Raw genomic sequence first — 15,832 nt, 5'->3', positions numbered from 1 at the left:
CGGTAACTATGTCATTAATTATTTATGATTGTTCTGAGAGATCACAGTAACTGTTCCTGATATGTTTGACATAATTATTTTGTAACTGTATTTTATATTTATCCACTTACTGCCATAGCTTTCCAATGATGATGTAGTCTGTCAACTGTTCCCTTGTTATCATGTGTAAGTGTGTTGTTAACTTTCATTCGATTGTATTTTTCATATGTTTGGATTAATTGTGCACTCTCCAATACCAGTTTTGTATTTATGGTTTTTTCATTGGTGGCTATTATTTTGATCACAGAATTGACTATTTTATTCAACAAAGGCCACTACTATGTTTATATGTTTGCCTCTGCCAGGGAGCAGTCCTGTCTGGGCAGTTTACTGTGTGCAGCATGCCATGAGTGCTTGCTGTACTTCTTCCAGGCAGTCAGCAGAATGTTTATGATCAGTGTTTTTGGTTTGGTCTTTGAGATTACATATGATAACAGGACCATTTCATGACTGAAGCACAGCTCAGTGATGATTTAGTGTAAAGCTGTTATTAGTGAGTGTCACCTGTAGTTTGAGCCTAATTTTCTATTTTGTTTAATTGCAGGCAACCTGAAGATGTTTAATGAACAAAGCTTGTCATAACACAATAGCAAAATTAGTGTGTAATTATACAACTGAAATGGTTACCACCAATCATTAATAGTATGGATGCTGTTCCATGCCCACAGTTTAATGTGAGTCAAGATATAAATACTGAAAGTAGATGTGTTGATAAAAGATGCAGATTCAAAAATTTCATATCAATACAGAAAACTCACTAAACACAGAAATCTGCTTTTACTTTTACAGACAGACTTAGTGTATGTACAACAAATAGGGCACGTCAAATGCTTCCAAGTTGCTGCAAAAAGCAGTAGTGTATAAATGTAAAACATTGTCTGACAGAAAACCACAAACTATCCAATACGAACAGCTCCCCTTGCACTACATACACATGTGAAACCTGAATGGAGAACATTGTAAGAGACTGAATAAGCAAAGCTCATCAACTCCTTTGCTAAATATTTTGAATTTCATTGGTACGAGAATGTAATATCAAAACTAAAGAACAATGTATTTCCTACAACAAGGAGTTTAACTGAACCATACAATACTTACAAATATAAAATCTCCTAAAAATTTCATGAACATATGGGATATGATCTGAAAAATTTATGTCTGAAATATCAATAATATCACATATATGCTTAATCCAAAAAGGGTGGGTACCTTCCTTGACTTTCCTATCAGTCTTGATTTCAGTGACTTGTCCTTTGAAACAAATGTTGGGCATCTCTCCAGGAGAGGGCTTAAATGTGGTCCACGAAGCATAAATACTTTGGTCATAACTGTTGCCATTGCAGCAGCCATTGTGAAACGCCGATTGTCCACATTATCCTTCTCTAGGTCCTCTCTGCAAAGAAAAATTTCACCTTGTATACACATCAAAATGTTTTCTCTTACTATTAAAAAATTAATGCCAGAAATAATGCTTGGCTTTAAAGAGAACAACTTATGAGCAGTAACTCATATAATGACAATGTGTATCATCTCAAAAATCCATCTACAAATTTATGATTCTACATTTTCTGTTAACATTTTTGTCATCAGTCTACTGACTGGTTTGATGCAGCCCACCACGAATTCCTTTCCTGTGCTAACCTCTTCATCTCAGAGTAGCACTTGCAACCTACGTCCTCAATTATTTGCTTGACGTATTCCAATCTCTGTCTTCCTCTACAGTTTTTGCCCTCTACAGCTCCCTCTAGTACCATGGAAGTCATTCCCTCATGTCTTAGCAGATGTCCTATCATCCCGTCCCTTCTCCTTATCAGTGTTTTCCACATATTCCTTTCCTCTCCGATTCTGCGTAGAACCTCCTCATTCCTTACCTTATCAGTCCACCTAATTTTCAACATTCGTCTATAGCACCACATCTCAAATGCTTCAATTCTCTTCTGTTCCGGTTTTCCCACAGTCCATGTTTCACTACCATACAATGCTGTACTCCAGACGTACATCCTCAGAAATTTCTTCCTCAAATTGAGGCCGGTATTTGATATTAGTAGACTTCTCTTGGCCAGAAATGCCTTTTTTTGCCATAGCGAGTCTGCTTTTGATGTCCTCCTTGCTCCGTCCGTCATTGGTTATTTTACTGCCTAGGTAGCAGAATTCCTTAACTTCACTGACTTCGTGACCCTCAATCCTGTGTTAAGTTTCTCGCTGTTCTCATTTCTACTACTTCTCATTACCTTCGTCTTTCTCCAATTTACTCTAAAACCATACTGTGTACTCATTAGACTGTTCATTCCGTTCAGCAGATCATTTAATTCTTCTTCACTTTCACTCAGGATAGCAATGTCATCAGCGAATCGTATCACTGATATCCTTTCACCTTGTATTTTAATTCCACTCCTGAACCTTTCTTTTATTTCCATCATTGCTTCCTCGATGTACAGATTGAAGAGTAGGGGCGAAAGGCTACAGCCTTGTCTTACACCCTTCTTAATACGAGCACTTCGTTCTTGATCGTCCACTCTTATTATTCCCTCTTGGTTGTTGTACATATTGTATATGACCCATCACTCCCTATAGCTTACCCCTACTTTTTTCAGAATCTCGAACAGCTTGCACCATTTTATGTTGTCGAACGCTTTTTCCAGGTCGACAAATCCTATGAAAGTGTCTTGATTTTTCTTTAGCCTTGCTTCCATTATTAGCCGTCAGAATTTCCTCTCTCGTCCCTTTACTTTTCCTAAAGCCAAACTGATCGTCACCTAGCGCATTCTCAATTTTCTTTTCCATTCTTCTGTATATTATTCTTGTAAGCAGCTTCGATGCATGAGCTGTTAAGCTAATTGTGCGATAATTCTCACACTTGTCAGCTCTTGCCGTCTTCGGAATTGTGTGGATGATGCTTTTCCGAAAGTCAGATGGTATGTCGCCAGACTCATATATTCTACACACCAACGTGAATAGTCGTTTTGTTGCCACTTCCCCCAATGATTTTAGAAATTCTGATGGAATGTTATCTATCCCTTCTGTCTTATTTGACCGTAAGTCCTCCAAAGCTCTTTTAAATTCTGATTCTAATACTGGATCCCCTATCTCTTCTAAATCGACTCCTGTTTCTTCTTCTATCACATCAGACAAATCTTCACCCTCATAGAGGCTTTCAATGTATTCTTTCCACCTATCCACTCCCTCCTCTACATTTAACAGTGGAATTCCCGTTGCACTCTTAATGTTACCACCGTTGCTTTTAATGTCACCAAAGGTTGTTTGGCTTTCATGTATGCTGAGTCTGTCCTTCCGACAATCATATCTTTTTCAATGTCTTCACATTTTTCCTGCAGCCATTTCGTCTTAGCTTCCCTGCACTTCCTATTTATTTCATTCCTCAGCGACCTGTATTTCTGTATTCCTGATTTTCCCGGAACAAGTTTGTATTCCCTCCTTTCATCAATCAACTGAAACAAGGAAAAGGCTGTAGACATGGATTTAGAGGTTGACGGAACAAGGCTGAAAGAAGTAGAATCTGCTAGATTCTTAGGTATTCTTGTGGATAATGAACTGAAATGGAAAAAACATATTAATAATGTCTGTAAGAAACTGAGCTCTGTCATATTCTTAATGATGCAGCTATCACAGTATTCAGACAAGAACCTTCTGTGTACAGTGTATCATGGACTTTTCGAACCATACTTACAGTATGGAGTGACGGTGTGGGGAAACTCAAACAAACAAGAGACAAAACGAGTGTTCACATTACAAAAAAAAGCAATTAGGACCATTTTAAGAAGAAAGACCTCTGAAACATGCAGAAACTGTTTCAAGAATTTAGGTATCTTAACTTTTTCATCATTATATATATACAAAACAATAATGTACATCACAAAAGGTAGTGAGGACTGGATTACAAATGCTAGTGTACACACCCACAATACAAGAAAGAAGAATGAAGTACGGAGCATACCCCACCGACTGGCAATGCTAGAAAAAGGACCCCAGTACTCTGGTATCAGACTACTAAGAAGTCTGCCCAAAACCTTGCAAGATAGTGTACTTCACAATGAATTTACAAAGAAACTTAAAGACTATCTCATTGAAAAAGAGTTTTACAGTGTTGCAGAATACTTATGCCATTAAATTTGTATATATTGTTACTCATTATCAGTGATGTAAAAATGTAAGCTAAAGGTGTAGAAAAATAATTGATAAAGAATTTTAATACTTTGACATGTCCTATATTACACGTACATTTACTGTACATGATGTAATCTTACAGGATCAAATAAAATTCAATTCAATTCAATTCAATTCAATTCAATTCAAAGTATTTCTTCTGTTACCCATGGTTTCCTCGCAGCTACCTTCTTTGTACCTATGTTTTCCTTCCCAACTTCTGTGATGGCCCTTTTTAGAGATGTCCATTCCTCTTCAACTGTACTGCCTACTGCGCTATTCCTTATTGCTGTATCTATAGCGTTAGAGAACTTCAAACGTATCTCGTCATTCCTTAGTACTTCCGTATCCCACTTCTTTACGTATTGATTCCTCCTGACTAATGTCTTGAACTTCAGCCTACTCTTCATCACTACTATATTGTGATCTGAGTCTATATCTGCTCCTGGGTACGCCTTACAATCCAGTATCTGATTTCGGAATCTCTGTGTGACCATGATGTAATCCAATTGAAATCTTCCCGTGTCTCCCGGCCTTTTCCAAGTATACCTTCTCCTCTTGTGATTCTTGAACAGGGTATTCGCTATTACTAGCTGAAACTTGTTACAGAACTCAATTAGTCTTTCTCCTCTTTCATTCCTTGTCCCAAGCCCATATTCTCCTGTAACCTTTTCTTCTGCTCCTTCCCCTACAACTGCATTCCAGTCGCCAATGACTATTAGATTTTCGTCCCCCTTTACATACTGCATTACCCTTTCAATATCCTCATACACTTTCTCTATCTGTTCATCTTCAGCTTGCGACATCGGCATGTATACCTGAACTATCATTGTCGGTGTTGGTCTGCTGTCGATTCTGACTAGAACAACCCGGTCACTGAACTGTTCACAGTAACACACCCTCTGCCCTACCTTCCTATTCATAACGAATCCTACACCTGTTATACCATTTTCTGCTGCTGTTGATATTACCCGATACTCATCTGTCCAGAAATCCTTGTCTTCCTTCCGCTTCACTTCACTGACCCCTACTATATCTAGATTGAGCCTTTGCATTTCCCTTTTCAGATTTTCTAGTTTCCCTACCACGTTCAAGCTTCTGACATTCCACGCCCCGACTTGTAGAACGTTATCCTTTCATTGATTATTCAATCTTTTTCTCATGGTAACCTCCCCCTTGGCAGTCCCCTCCCGGAGATCCGAATGGGGGACTATTCCGGAATCTTTTGCCAATGGAGAGATCATCATGACACTTCTTCAATTACAGGCCACATGTCCTGTGGATACATGTTACGTGTCTTTAATGCAGTGGTTTCCATTGCCTTCTGCATCCTCATGTCGTTGATCATTGCTGATTCTTCTGCCTTTAGGGGCAATTTCCCACCCCTAGGACAAGAGAGTGCCCTGAACCTCTATCCGCTCCTCCGCCCTCTTTGACAAGGCCGTTGGCACAATGAGGCCGACTTCTTATGCTGGAAGTCTTCGGCCGCCAATGCTGATTATTTATCAAAATTTAGGCAGTGGCGGGGATCGAACCCGGGACGAAAGACGTTCTTGATTATGAATCAAAGACGCTACCCCTAGACCACAGGTACTCGCCGACACACACACACACACACACACACACACACACACACACACACAGCCACAAAAAAAATTAGTACACCCTTTTAGACGCTTCCTATTCACTCAAGATTTATTGCTGCAACAGTGTACACTGACTGCATAAAACGATTATTATAGATCAAAAGCACAAGTGGTTCTGCGGTTCCAGGTATCGACCCATGCTGAAACACCTAGAATAGCACATGGTGTAGCCTCCATGGGCTGCAATGCAGGCCTGACTCTAGCAGCCAGTCTATTGTACAGATGGTGAATACTGCCCTGGGATATGTTATGCCATGTCTGCTTGACCTGTTCACATAGTTCTAAAACAGTTGTTGGTTAATGACTTGGATGAGTCACTTTTCTTCCCATCATATCGCACATGCGCACAACTGGAGACAAGTCCGGAGATTATCATGGCCAGAGAAGTTGCTGCACATCTTGCAGAGCATGCTGAGTTTCACAGGCAGAGAGAGAGAGAGAGAGAGAGAGAGAGAGAGAGAGAGAGAGAGAGAGAGAGATCATTATCCTGTTGGAGCAATACATCATCTGCCTGTTCCAAGAATGACAAAAGAATGGGTCTAACACCATTCTGCATGTACCAAGTGCTGGTTAGTGCCCCCTCCAGAAACACCAAAGGTGAATGAGAGTTGCAGTTTATCATACCACAGACCATAAGGGTTGGAGGTGGGCCAGTGTGTCTTGCGCAAATGTACTGTACGAGACAGTGCTCACCATATCTACGTCATACATGCAAATGACCATCACCTGCACAAAGGCAGATTCTGTTTTCATCATTGAAGACCACACCATACTGTTCCATCTTTCAAATGATCCTCTGACAGCTGTGACATGAGTGGAAGATGGGGTAGATGTGTGCATGCTCATACTCCCACTGCTAACAACTGATTCTCAACAATTTGTGTTGACACATATGGGCTCACACGTCCTCTTATCTGTATTTTGGTAGCTGTACGATCTGCTACTGCTGCCCTTACAATAAGACGATCCTGGCAGGCATATGTGCTGTGTGAAAATCGAAAACCTCACCTACGGGTGTGAGAATGTTCATGTGACCACTGATACCAGCATCACTGCACAACTGATGCAGCACATCCAACTTGTGTGGCAGTTCTTCGAAAGGACTATCCTGCCACTTGGAAGGCCACAATTTCATGCCTTTCAAATTCAATCAGTTGGCTGCAGGAAGCAGAGTGCATCTACAAGGCATGACTGCCTGCTTGCTTCAAACATCTGCACACAGGGTAGATACAGATGGCCCTCTGGTAGCTGTGCCACTACATTATCTGTTAAAAGGTTTTCAGAAATTACTGCAACCAGTCGCCTTTTATGTAGATGTATTTTATTTAACCATGACCGGTTTCGAGCTGCCTAGCAGCTCATCATCAGATGGTATATACATTTAGTGCTTTTTTGTACCCATTGTGTGGGTGGTTGAGTATCTGTGGATATAAATCTTTCTGCAGGTATATATATCTCTTTTAGGACATATTTTTGAAACCATTGTGTCTTGTTTTTCACAATTTCACAAGTTAAAACTTTCACTAGATGTTTTAACTTGTGAAATTGTGAAAAACAAGACACAATGGTTTCAAAAATACGTCCTAAAAGAGATATATATACCTGCAGAAAGATTTATATCCACAGATACTCAACCACCCACACAATGGGTACAAAAAAGCGCTAAATGTATATACCATCTGATGATGAGCTGCTAGGCAGCTCGAAACCGGTCATGGTTAAATAAAATACATCTACATAAAAGGCGACTGGTTGCAGTAATTTCTGAAAACCTTTTCACACCACAGTCGCAGTGTTCCACATCCACAATGGATAAAAGTCTTACATTATCTGTTGACGGATGACATTAAAACCATTATCAGTGCCCATCTACTATCCTCCAGGCGGCATATTCCATCATCAGATTAAAATCAACATCATCTTTCCAGGTTTTGTGTGTGTGTGTGGGGGGGGGGGGGGAGGGGGGGGGCACCCACACACATACACACGCACACACATGTAAGCAGCCGAACAAAAGAACATTCAGTTTTTAAAACTTTATGAAAGTTGTTACTTATCTTTCAGGAAACAGAGCTGGCCTATGCAGCAATAAATATATTTTAAGGGTATAACAGGGTAATACCCTGCAGAATTGAGGTGATGATGTAGGACAGACAGTACTAAAACTGCTTATTGAGAGTGCTGTTTATTTCTCCACAATTTACAGCTGTGAAGTCACTGCACATACAACAAAAATTTAGACATTGCTGTACCTTTCCCAACGACTATACCACTTAACCTAAACACCCTAAACACACTGTGTCATTGTTCTGGAATTTTTAGCTACTGCCCATTCATGTATGAATATGACAAGCAAAATGAATTAAATGAAAAGATACAAAGACAGGATAATCGAGATGAGACAATATATCTATAGATAGCGAATATACAAAGGATGAAAGGGTCACAAAGATTTTTTCATATTTAAATGCTGCTTGGAAACTGTGTTCTGGGTCTAAATAACAATAATAAAATATAAACCTTTTCATTACAATTATGATTAAAATGATTTGTTGATCAATGGAGAAGACACAATGTCAACAGAAAGCACAGAAGTCAAATATCCGTACTAACTTACGTAATCCGCAATGACGAAAGAGATTGTTTGGCAATAAATTAATGATAGTGGACAAACAAAATATAGATGAAATAGCTATGGGAGTCACTGAGAGTAGAAGTTGTCTTTTTAATGTATGAACAGACCTGAAGCACTGTATGGTCCCTGCCCTCTTCTAGTGAACTCTGAGTATTAATGGACTATACAGTCCCTTTTTTTTTTTATTACTTTAATTGTAGCAATATAGTCATACTCACATTATACCCACAATGGCTGCTGGTTGAAACATAAAAGTGCAAAGTGGGGAAATTTGAAGAATGAAGGTTACAGATATATCAAGAAGATAAATTAGACACTAATGGTGGAGAAGGGTTTATAAAAAAAATTAGCAGAATATTACATCTAGTCTTCTTCTTCTTAATTGTTGCTTGGGCCTTGGAGACCATACACGTTCTCCACATTCCCCTTCCAGTGATCTCTGTTCTTGGCTTTTGTAGCCCATTTTCCTTTACTCAAGCCCATTGCCACTGCATTCTTGTCGATGTCATCCTTCCATCTGGTTCATAGCCTTCCTCACTTCCTTCTGCCACCCTATGGATCCAGAGATTGCTACTTTAGGTAGTCATTCCTCCTCCATCCTAATTATATGTCCAGCCCACATCAGTCTCCTCCTCTTCATCCTTTGGCTAATATCAGACTGTTGATATAGATCCTTCAGTTTCTGGTTTTTAAGTATTCTCCACTCCTGAGTTTCTGGGTCTCTCTTTGGTCTAAAAATTTTCCTTAATATTTTCCTTTCAAAAATGTGAAGCTTTCTGACGCACAAAGAGCTACTGGCAGAATTACACTCTGATATACCCTAAGCTTGAAGCTTCTGGAAACAGCACTGCTGGATAACACATCTCTTAGACCAAAATAAGCTTTATTCGCAGCTGCTATCCTTGCTTTACTATCAACTGCCATTTTATTCTGTTCATTGATGATGGTCCCCAAATATTTGAAGGTGTCTACTCTTTTAAAAGTGAGATCATCAACTGTCAATGGACCACCATCATTGGGTGCCTTGCTCACAATCAGGTACCCTGTTTTTTTCTCATTAATTTCTAATCCTGCTTTCCTTCCAATGTTTCTGTAGGAACTTGTCATGAATTGTAGTTCTTCTTTGTTTCCACTTATTAGGACAATATCATGTATTTTATTCCTACCCATCTTTAATCTAACTGGGTTTACTTTTTGGTGTTCTCTACCTATCTTTTCTAAAACCAGTTTGAAAAGTATTGGAGATAAAGCATCTCCTTGTCTAAGGCCTGTTCTGACTTCAAACTCCTTTGACACTCCTGTCTTGGTCTTTACTTTGCAATACATTTCCTCCAAGCACATCTGTACTAGGCATATTAATTTTCCAGGAAACTGAAACTCTTTGATAACCCTGCTTATTGTGCTCCTGTGTATGCTGTCTTCAGCTTTTTTGAAGTCAACAAATACCATGTGGATATCAACATTATGTTCCCACGTTTTCTCAGTTATCTATCATGAGTGTAAAGATTTGATCAATAGTTGACCTGTCTCTCCTAAAAGCACACTGATAGTCATCTGTAATTTCTTCAGCTAGTGGTGTCACTCTCTTGAGTAGACACTGTGATAGGATTCTGTAGATTACTTTAAGGCGGGAAATTCCTCTATAATTATCACAATCCAGAGGATCATTCTTTTTTAAATGGGGCAGGCCTGTCGTCAGGCATTTTCTCCACACTTTCCTTATATTAGATCTAGTATAATTAAAAATCTGTCTGACTACATACTCATGTGGGTAAGAATAGCCAGTGTTAATGGACTCAGATTAATCAAAGGATGTTTCTAGAAACTTTCTGATTTGAACAGATCCCTTTTTTTTTTTTTTTTGTGGTTTTCGGGCGCACAACTTCAATGGTCATTAGCGCCCTGACTACTCTAAGAATGCACCGCGAGACACAAGTTGACAACAACAACTAAAAGGGAAAACACAATAAAAGACTGACAGGCATAGGGTTAAAAAACATCATCAAATGTCCTTAGCGAGGTTTGTCAAATTGATAAAACAAAGAACACGAGCAGCTGCTCGTGGGTCATCCGCTAAAATGGCATCTAAAGTATTAGGCAGGTTAAGATCGAGGCGCTGTGTGGTAAGATCTGGACAGGACATTAAAATGTGTCTAACCGTCAGCAAGTGCCCACATGGGCAGAACGGCGCCGGCGCAGCCGTCAGCAGATGGCGATGGCTGAACCGGCAGTGTCCAATTCTTAACCTTGCTAAAACGACCTCCTCCCGCCGAGAAGGGCGTGAGGAGGACGTCCAAGCCACGGGAAGAGGTTTTAAGGCCCGAAGCTTGTTGTCAGTAAGTGCAGCCCAATCGGCATGCCACAGCGACACAACGCGCCGACAAATGACCCTGCTAAAATCGGACGAAGGGACACAACAAGAAGCTGTCCGAGGCTGGAGGACCGCAGCCTTGGCCGCGGCATCTGCAGCTTCGTTCCCAGGGATACCGACATGGCCAGGAACCCACATAAAGCTAACCGGCGTACCGACGTCCACCAGCTGCTGAAGAGAGCGTTGGATCCGGTGTACGAAAGGGTGAACCGGGTACGGATCACTGAGGCTCTGGATGGCGCTCAGGGAATCTGAGCAGATGACATAAGCAGAATGTCGGTGGCGGCAGATGTAAAGAACAGCCTGGTAGAGGGCAAAGAGCTCAGCTGTGAAGACCGAACAATGGCCATGGAGCCGGTATTTGAAACTTTGTGCCCCAACAATAAAGGAACACCCGACCCCGTCATTGGTCTTAGAGCCATCTGTATAAATGAAAGTCATGTCGATGAACTTCGAACGAAGTTCCAAAAAACGGGAGTGGTAGACCGAACCGGGGGTGACCTCTTTTGGGAGCGAGCTGAGGTCGAGGTGAATGCGGACCTGAGCCTGGAGCCAAGGTGGCGTGCGGCTCTCGCCCACTCGAAAGGTTGCAGGGAGTGAAAAATTAAGGTGTTGAAGGAGGCGACGAAAGCGAACTCCAGGGGGTAGCAGGGCAGAGACATACAACCCGTATTGACGGTCGAGAGAGTCGTCAAAAAAGGAACGATAAGACGGATGGTCGGGCATTGACAGTAGCCGACAGGCATACCGACAAAGCAGTATATCGCGCCGGTAGGTGAGTGGCAATTCGCCAGCGTCAGCATGAAGACTCTCTATGGGACTGGTATAAAATGCTCCGATCGCAAGTCGTAAACCCCGATGTTGTATGGAGTTGAGGCGGCGTAAGATGGATGGCCGTGCAGAGGAGTATACGAAGCTCCCATAATCCAGCTTGGAGCGGACGATCGACCGATATAGACGAAGTAGGACGGTTCGATCCGCTCCCCACGACAGACCACTGAGAACACGGAGGACATTTAATGAACGGGTACAACGGGCGGCCAAATATGACACATGTGGAGACCAGCTAAGTTTCCTGTCAAATGTAAGGCCTAAAAATTTGGTTGTCTCCACGATTGGGAGAGCAACGGGACCGAGTCGTAAGGACGGTGGGAGAAACTCTTTGTAGCGCCAGAAGTTAATACAGACCGTCTTCTCGGCAGAAAAACGGAAGCCATTGGCGACACTCCAGGAGTAAAGACGGTCAAGAGAACGCTGAAGACAGCGCTCCAGGACACGTGGACACCGCGCGCTGCAATAGATGGTAAAATCGTCCACGAAAAGGGAGCCTGATACATCAGCTGGGAGGCAATCCATTATTGGATTGATCGCGATGGCGAAGAGAGCGACGCTTAAAACTGAGCCCTGTGGCACCCCATTGTCCTGGCGAAAGGTGTCGGACAGGACAGAACCCACACGTACCCTGAACTGTCGATCCATTAAAAAGGAACGAATAAAAAGAGGGAGGCGACCGCGAAGGCCCCATGTATGCATGGTGCGGAGAATGCCCGCCTTCCAACAGGTGTCGTAAGCCTTCTCCAAATCAAAGAACACAGCCGCGGTCGGGCGCTTCCGCAAGAAGTTATTCATAATGAAGGTCGACAAGGTAACCAGATGGTCAACAGCAGAGCGGCGCCTACGAAATCCACATTGTACATTGGTAAGTAGGCGTCGAGACTCGAGCAGCCAAACCAATCGAGAGTTAACCATTCGCTCCATCACTTTACAGACACAGCTGGTAAGCGAGATAGGTCGGTAACTGGAGGGCAAGTGCTTGTCCTTCCCCGGCTTAGGAATCGGGACAACAATAGACTCGCGCCAGCATGCGGGAACATGTCCCTCAATCCAGATGCGATTGTATGTACGAAGAAGAAAACCTTTACCCGCAGGAGAAAGGTTCTTCAGCATCTGAATATGAATAGAATCAGGCCCTGGAGCGGAGGACCGTGATCGGCCAAGTGCGGTTTCGAGTTCCCGCATGGTGAATGGGGCATTATAACTTTCACAATTCGAGGAGCGGAAGTCAGGTGGCCTAGCCTCCTCTGCCTGTTTGCGGGGGAGGAAGGCAGGGTGGTAATGAGCGGAGCTCGAAACCTCGGCGAAAAAGCGGCCGAAGGCATTGGAGACAGCCTCAGGGGCCACAAGGACTTCATTCGCGACCTTCAAGCCAGAAACTGGGGAGTGGACCTTAGTGCCAGATAGCCGGCGCAGGCTACCCCAGACAACAGAAGAAGGAGTAGAACTGTTGAAGGTGCTTGTGAAAGCAGCCCAGCTGGCTTTCTTGCTTTCTTTAATAATACGACGACACTGAGCATGTAATCGTTTATAATTAATACAATTCGCCACTGTAGGGTGGCGTTTAAAGGTGCGTAAAGCACGTCGACGAGCACGTAAAGCGTCTCTACATGCTGCGGTCCACCAGGGGACCGGTACGCGACGAGGAGAAGAAGTAGGGTGAGGAATGGAATATTCAGCAGCAGCGAGAATGACTTCCGTGAGGTGTGCGACCTGACGATCGCAGCTTGTGAAGGTTTGATCCAGAAAGGTCGCCCTGGAAGAGAAGAGCCCCCAGTCTGCCTTGGAGATGGTCCAACGAGAGGAGCACGGAGAGGGAGTATGCTGCAGGAGATGGATAACACACGGGAAGTGGTCGCTCGAATATGTATCAGCAAGTGCATACCACTCAAACCGGCGTGCAAGTTGGGGAGTACATATAGAGAGGTCTAAATGGGAATAGGTATGAGATGTGTCCGAAAGAAAAGTAGGGGCGCCAGTATTGAGGCAGACAAGATTGAGCTGGTTGAAAAGGTCTGCTAACAAGGAGCCCCTCGGGCAGGATGCGGGAGAGCCCCAAAGAGGATGGTGGGCATTGAAGTCTCCTGTTAACAAAAATGGTGCAGGTAGCTGAGCAATAAGTTGCGTCATGTCTGCCCTGGTAACGGCAGATGACGATGGAGCGTAAACGGTACAAAAGGAAAACGTAAAAGTGGGGAGAGTAATGCGGATGGCAACTGCCTGCAGGCCGGTGTGCAACGTGATGGGATCGTAGTAAATATCATCCCGGACCAGCAACATAACCCCTCCATGAGCTGGGATACCTACCACAGGGGGTAGGTCAAAACGCACAGAGGTGTAGTGTGCCAAGGCAATTTGATCGCATGGGCGTAGCTTCGTTTCCTGGAGGGCTACGACGAGCGGACGATGCAAGCGGAGCAGCAACTTCAAGTCCTCTCGGTTGGAGCGAATGCTGCGAATATTCCAGGTAATAAGTGCCATCGTAAGAAAAGGAAGATGAGAGAAGGGGTCACCTCGAAGGCCGCTTAGGGCCTGGCTTCGAGCGAGCACTGCCGCCGCTAGCAGGAGGCGGACAATCATCGTCCATGGGGTCTATAGGGTCATCGGCCATCTCGGGAGGATGGCCGGGAGGGGGAGCTTCCTCCGCCGGTGAACGGCCAGATGTTCGGCTACCAGCGGTGCGGCCAGGCGAAACGGATGACTGCCTGGGGCGGCAACCGCTGGGTGGCGCAGGAGAAGAAAGGCGCCGCGGCGGAGAAGGAGAACTGTGCTTTCTATGCGCCTTTTTAGAAGGACGTTTGGTGGAAGTACCGGTCGAAGGCTGGGAGGTCGAGGGACGGAGGAAGTCTGCACGGGATGGTTCCTTCTTGAAGGCCCGTGCATCGGACTTCGGGGTCTTCGACTGAGCAGAAGCTGAGGAAGTGGCTGGTGTCTGTGGGGTAATGGGAGGAAGAGGAGACGTCGACCGCGCGATCTTAGCACTGGCCGAACGGACGACCGTGGTGCTGAAGGTCAGATCGCATGTCTGGGTTGCTACCTCCCGGGTAGTCCGAGGAGAGGCAAGGACAGTGCTGTATTTCCCCGCTGGGAGCAGCGTGGGCTTCCTACTAGCCAATAGCTTGCGAGCAGCCGAGGTGGACACTTTCTCTTTGACTCGAATTTCCTGGATACAGCGTTCTTCCTTATAGACAGGACAGTCGCGGGAGGATGCGGCATGGTCACCCTGACAGTTCACACAACGAGGAGACGGAGGTGGACAGTCACCCTCATGGGCATCCCTGCCACAAGTGACACATTTAGCCGCATTGGAGCAAGACTGTCGAGTGTGATTGAAACGCTGACACTGGTAGCAGCGCGTAGGTGTCGGGACATAGGGGCGAACAGAAATAACCTCGTAGCCCGCCTTGATGCGCGATGGCAGCTTAACACTATCGAAGGTTAAGAAAAGTGTCCGGGTCGGTATAAGGTCATTGTTGACCTTTTTCATGACCCGATGGACAGCCGTCACGCCCTGCTCAGCGAGGAAAGATTGAAGCTCCTCGTCAGTCAATCCGTCGAGAGAGCTACTATAGACTACACCTCGAGACGAATTCAAAGTTCGGTGGGCCTCCACCCGGACAGGGAACGTGTACAGGAGGGTGGCCCGAAGCAGTTTTTGTGCCTGAAAGGCACTCTCAGTTTCTAGTAATAAGGTGCCGTTACGCAACCTGGTACAAGATTTGACAGATCCGGCTATGGCATCTACGCCCTTCTGAATAACGAAAGGGTTGACAGAGGAAAAATCCTTTCCGTCCTCAGATCGAGAAACTACGAGGAACTGTGGGGCAGGCGGTAGTACTTTTGTCACTGTAGGCTGGTCACGTTTCCGTTTTTGGGTCGAAGTCGAAAGAGATGGAGTAGAATCCATTGCGGAGGAATCCCCCATGATTGCCAGCGTCTCCGATGGCGCGCTCCTTCCTTGTGGGGACCCTCTCAGAGGGCACTCCCGCCTTAGGTGAATGTTTACACCTCAGGTCACACCTCCCGAGAAACAGACGGAGGGACCAATCGGCATGGTCAGAAGGTATCAGCTCAGGCAATCACCCCTCCCCGGGCCTGGCCTTTACCAGGGGGTACGCGCGTGCCTTACATGTCTACCCAGGG

General features: G+C 44.3%; 1 protein-coding gene across 1 annotated transcript in view; it reads right to left on the bottom strand.

Annotated features, from left to right (window-relative positions):
- The window catches only part of LOC124775767 (rho guanine nucleotide exchange factor 12), a 1,141,602-nt gene that overhangs the window by 655,122 nt on the left and 470,648 nt on the right, over positions 1–15,832 (bottom strand). The window contains exon 15 of the mRNA XM_047250599.1: positions 1,249–1,432. Coding sequence (XP_047106555.1) covers positions 1,249–1,432 — 184 coding nt within the window. The remainder of the gene's footprint in view (positions 1–1,248; positions 1,433–15,832) is intronic.

Source organism: Schistocerca piceifrons, chromosome 2 (assembly GCF_021461385.2).
Source record: "Schistocerca piceifrons isolate TAMUIC-IGC-003096 chromosome 2, iqSchPice1.1, whole genome shotgun sequence".
Taxonomy (NCBI): domain Eukaryota; kingdom Metazoa; phylum Arthropoda; class Insecta; order Orthoptera; family Acrididae; genus Schistocerca; species Schistocerca piceifrons.
The sequence above is the reverse complement of the archived record's forward strand: the minus strand, read 5'-3'. Positions and strand labels throughout refer to the sequence as shown.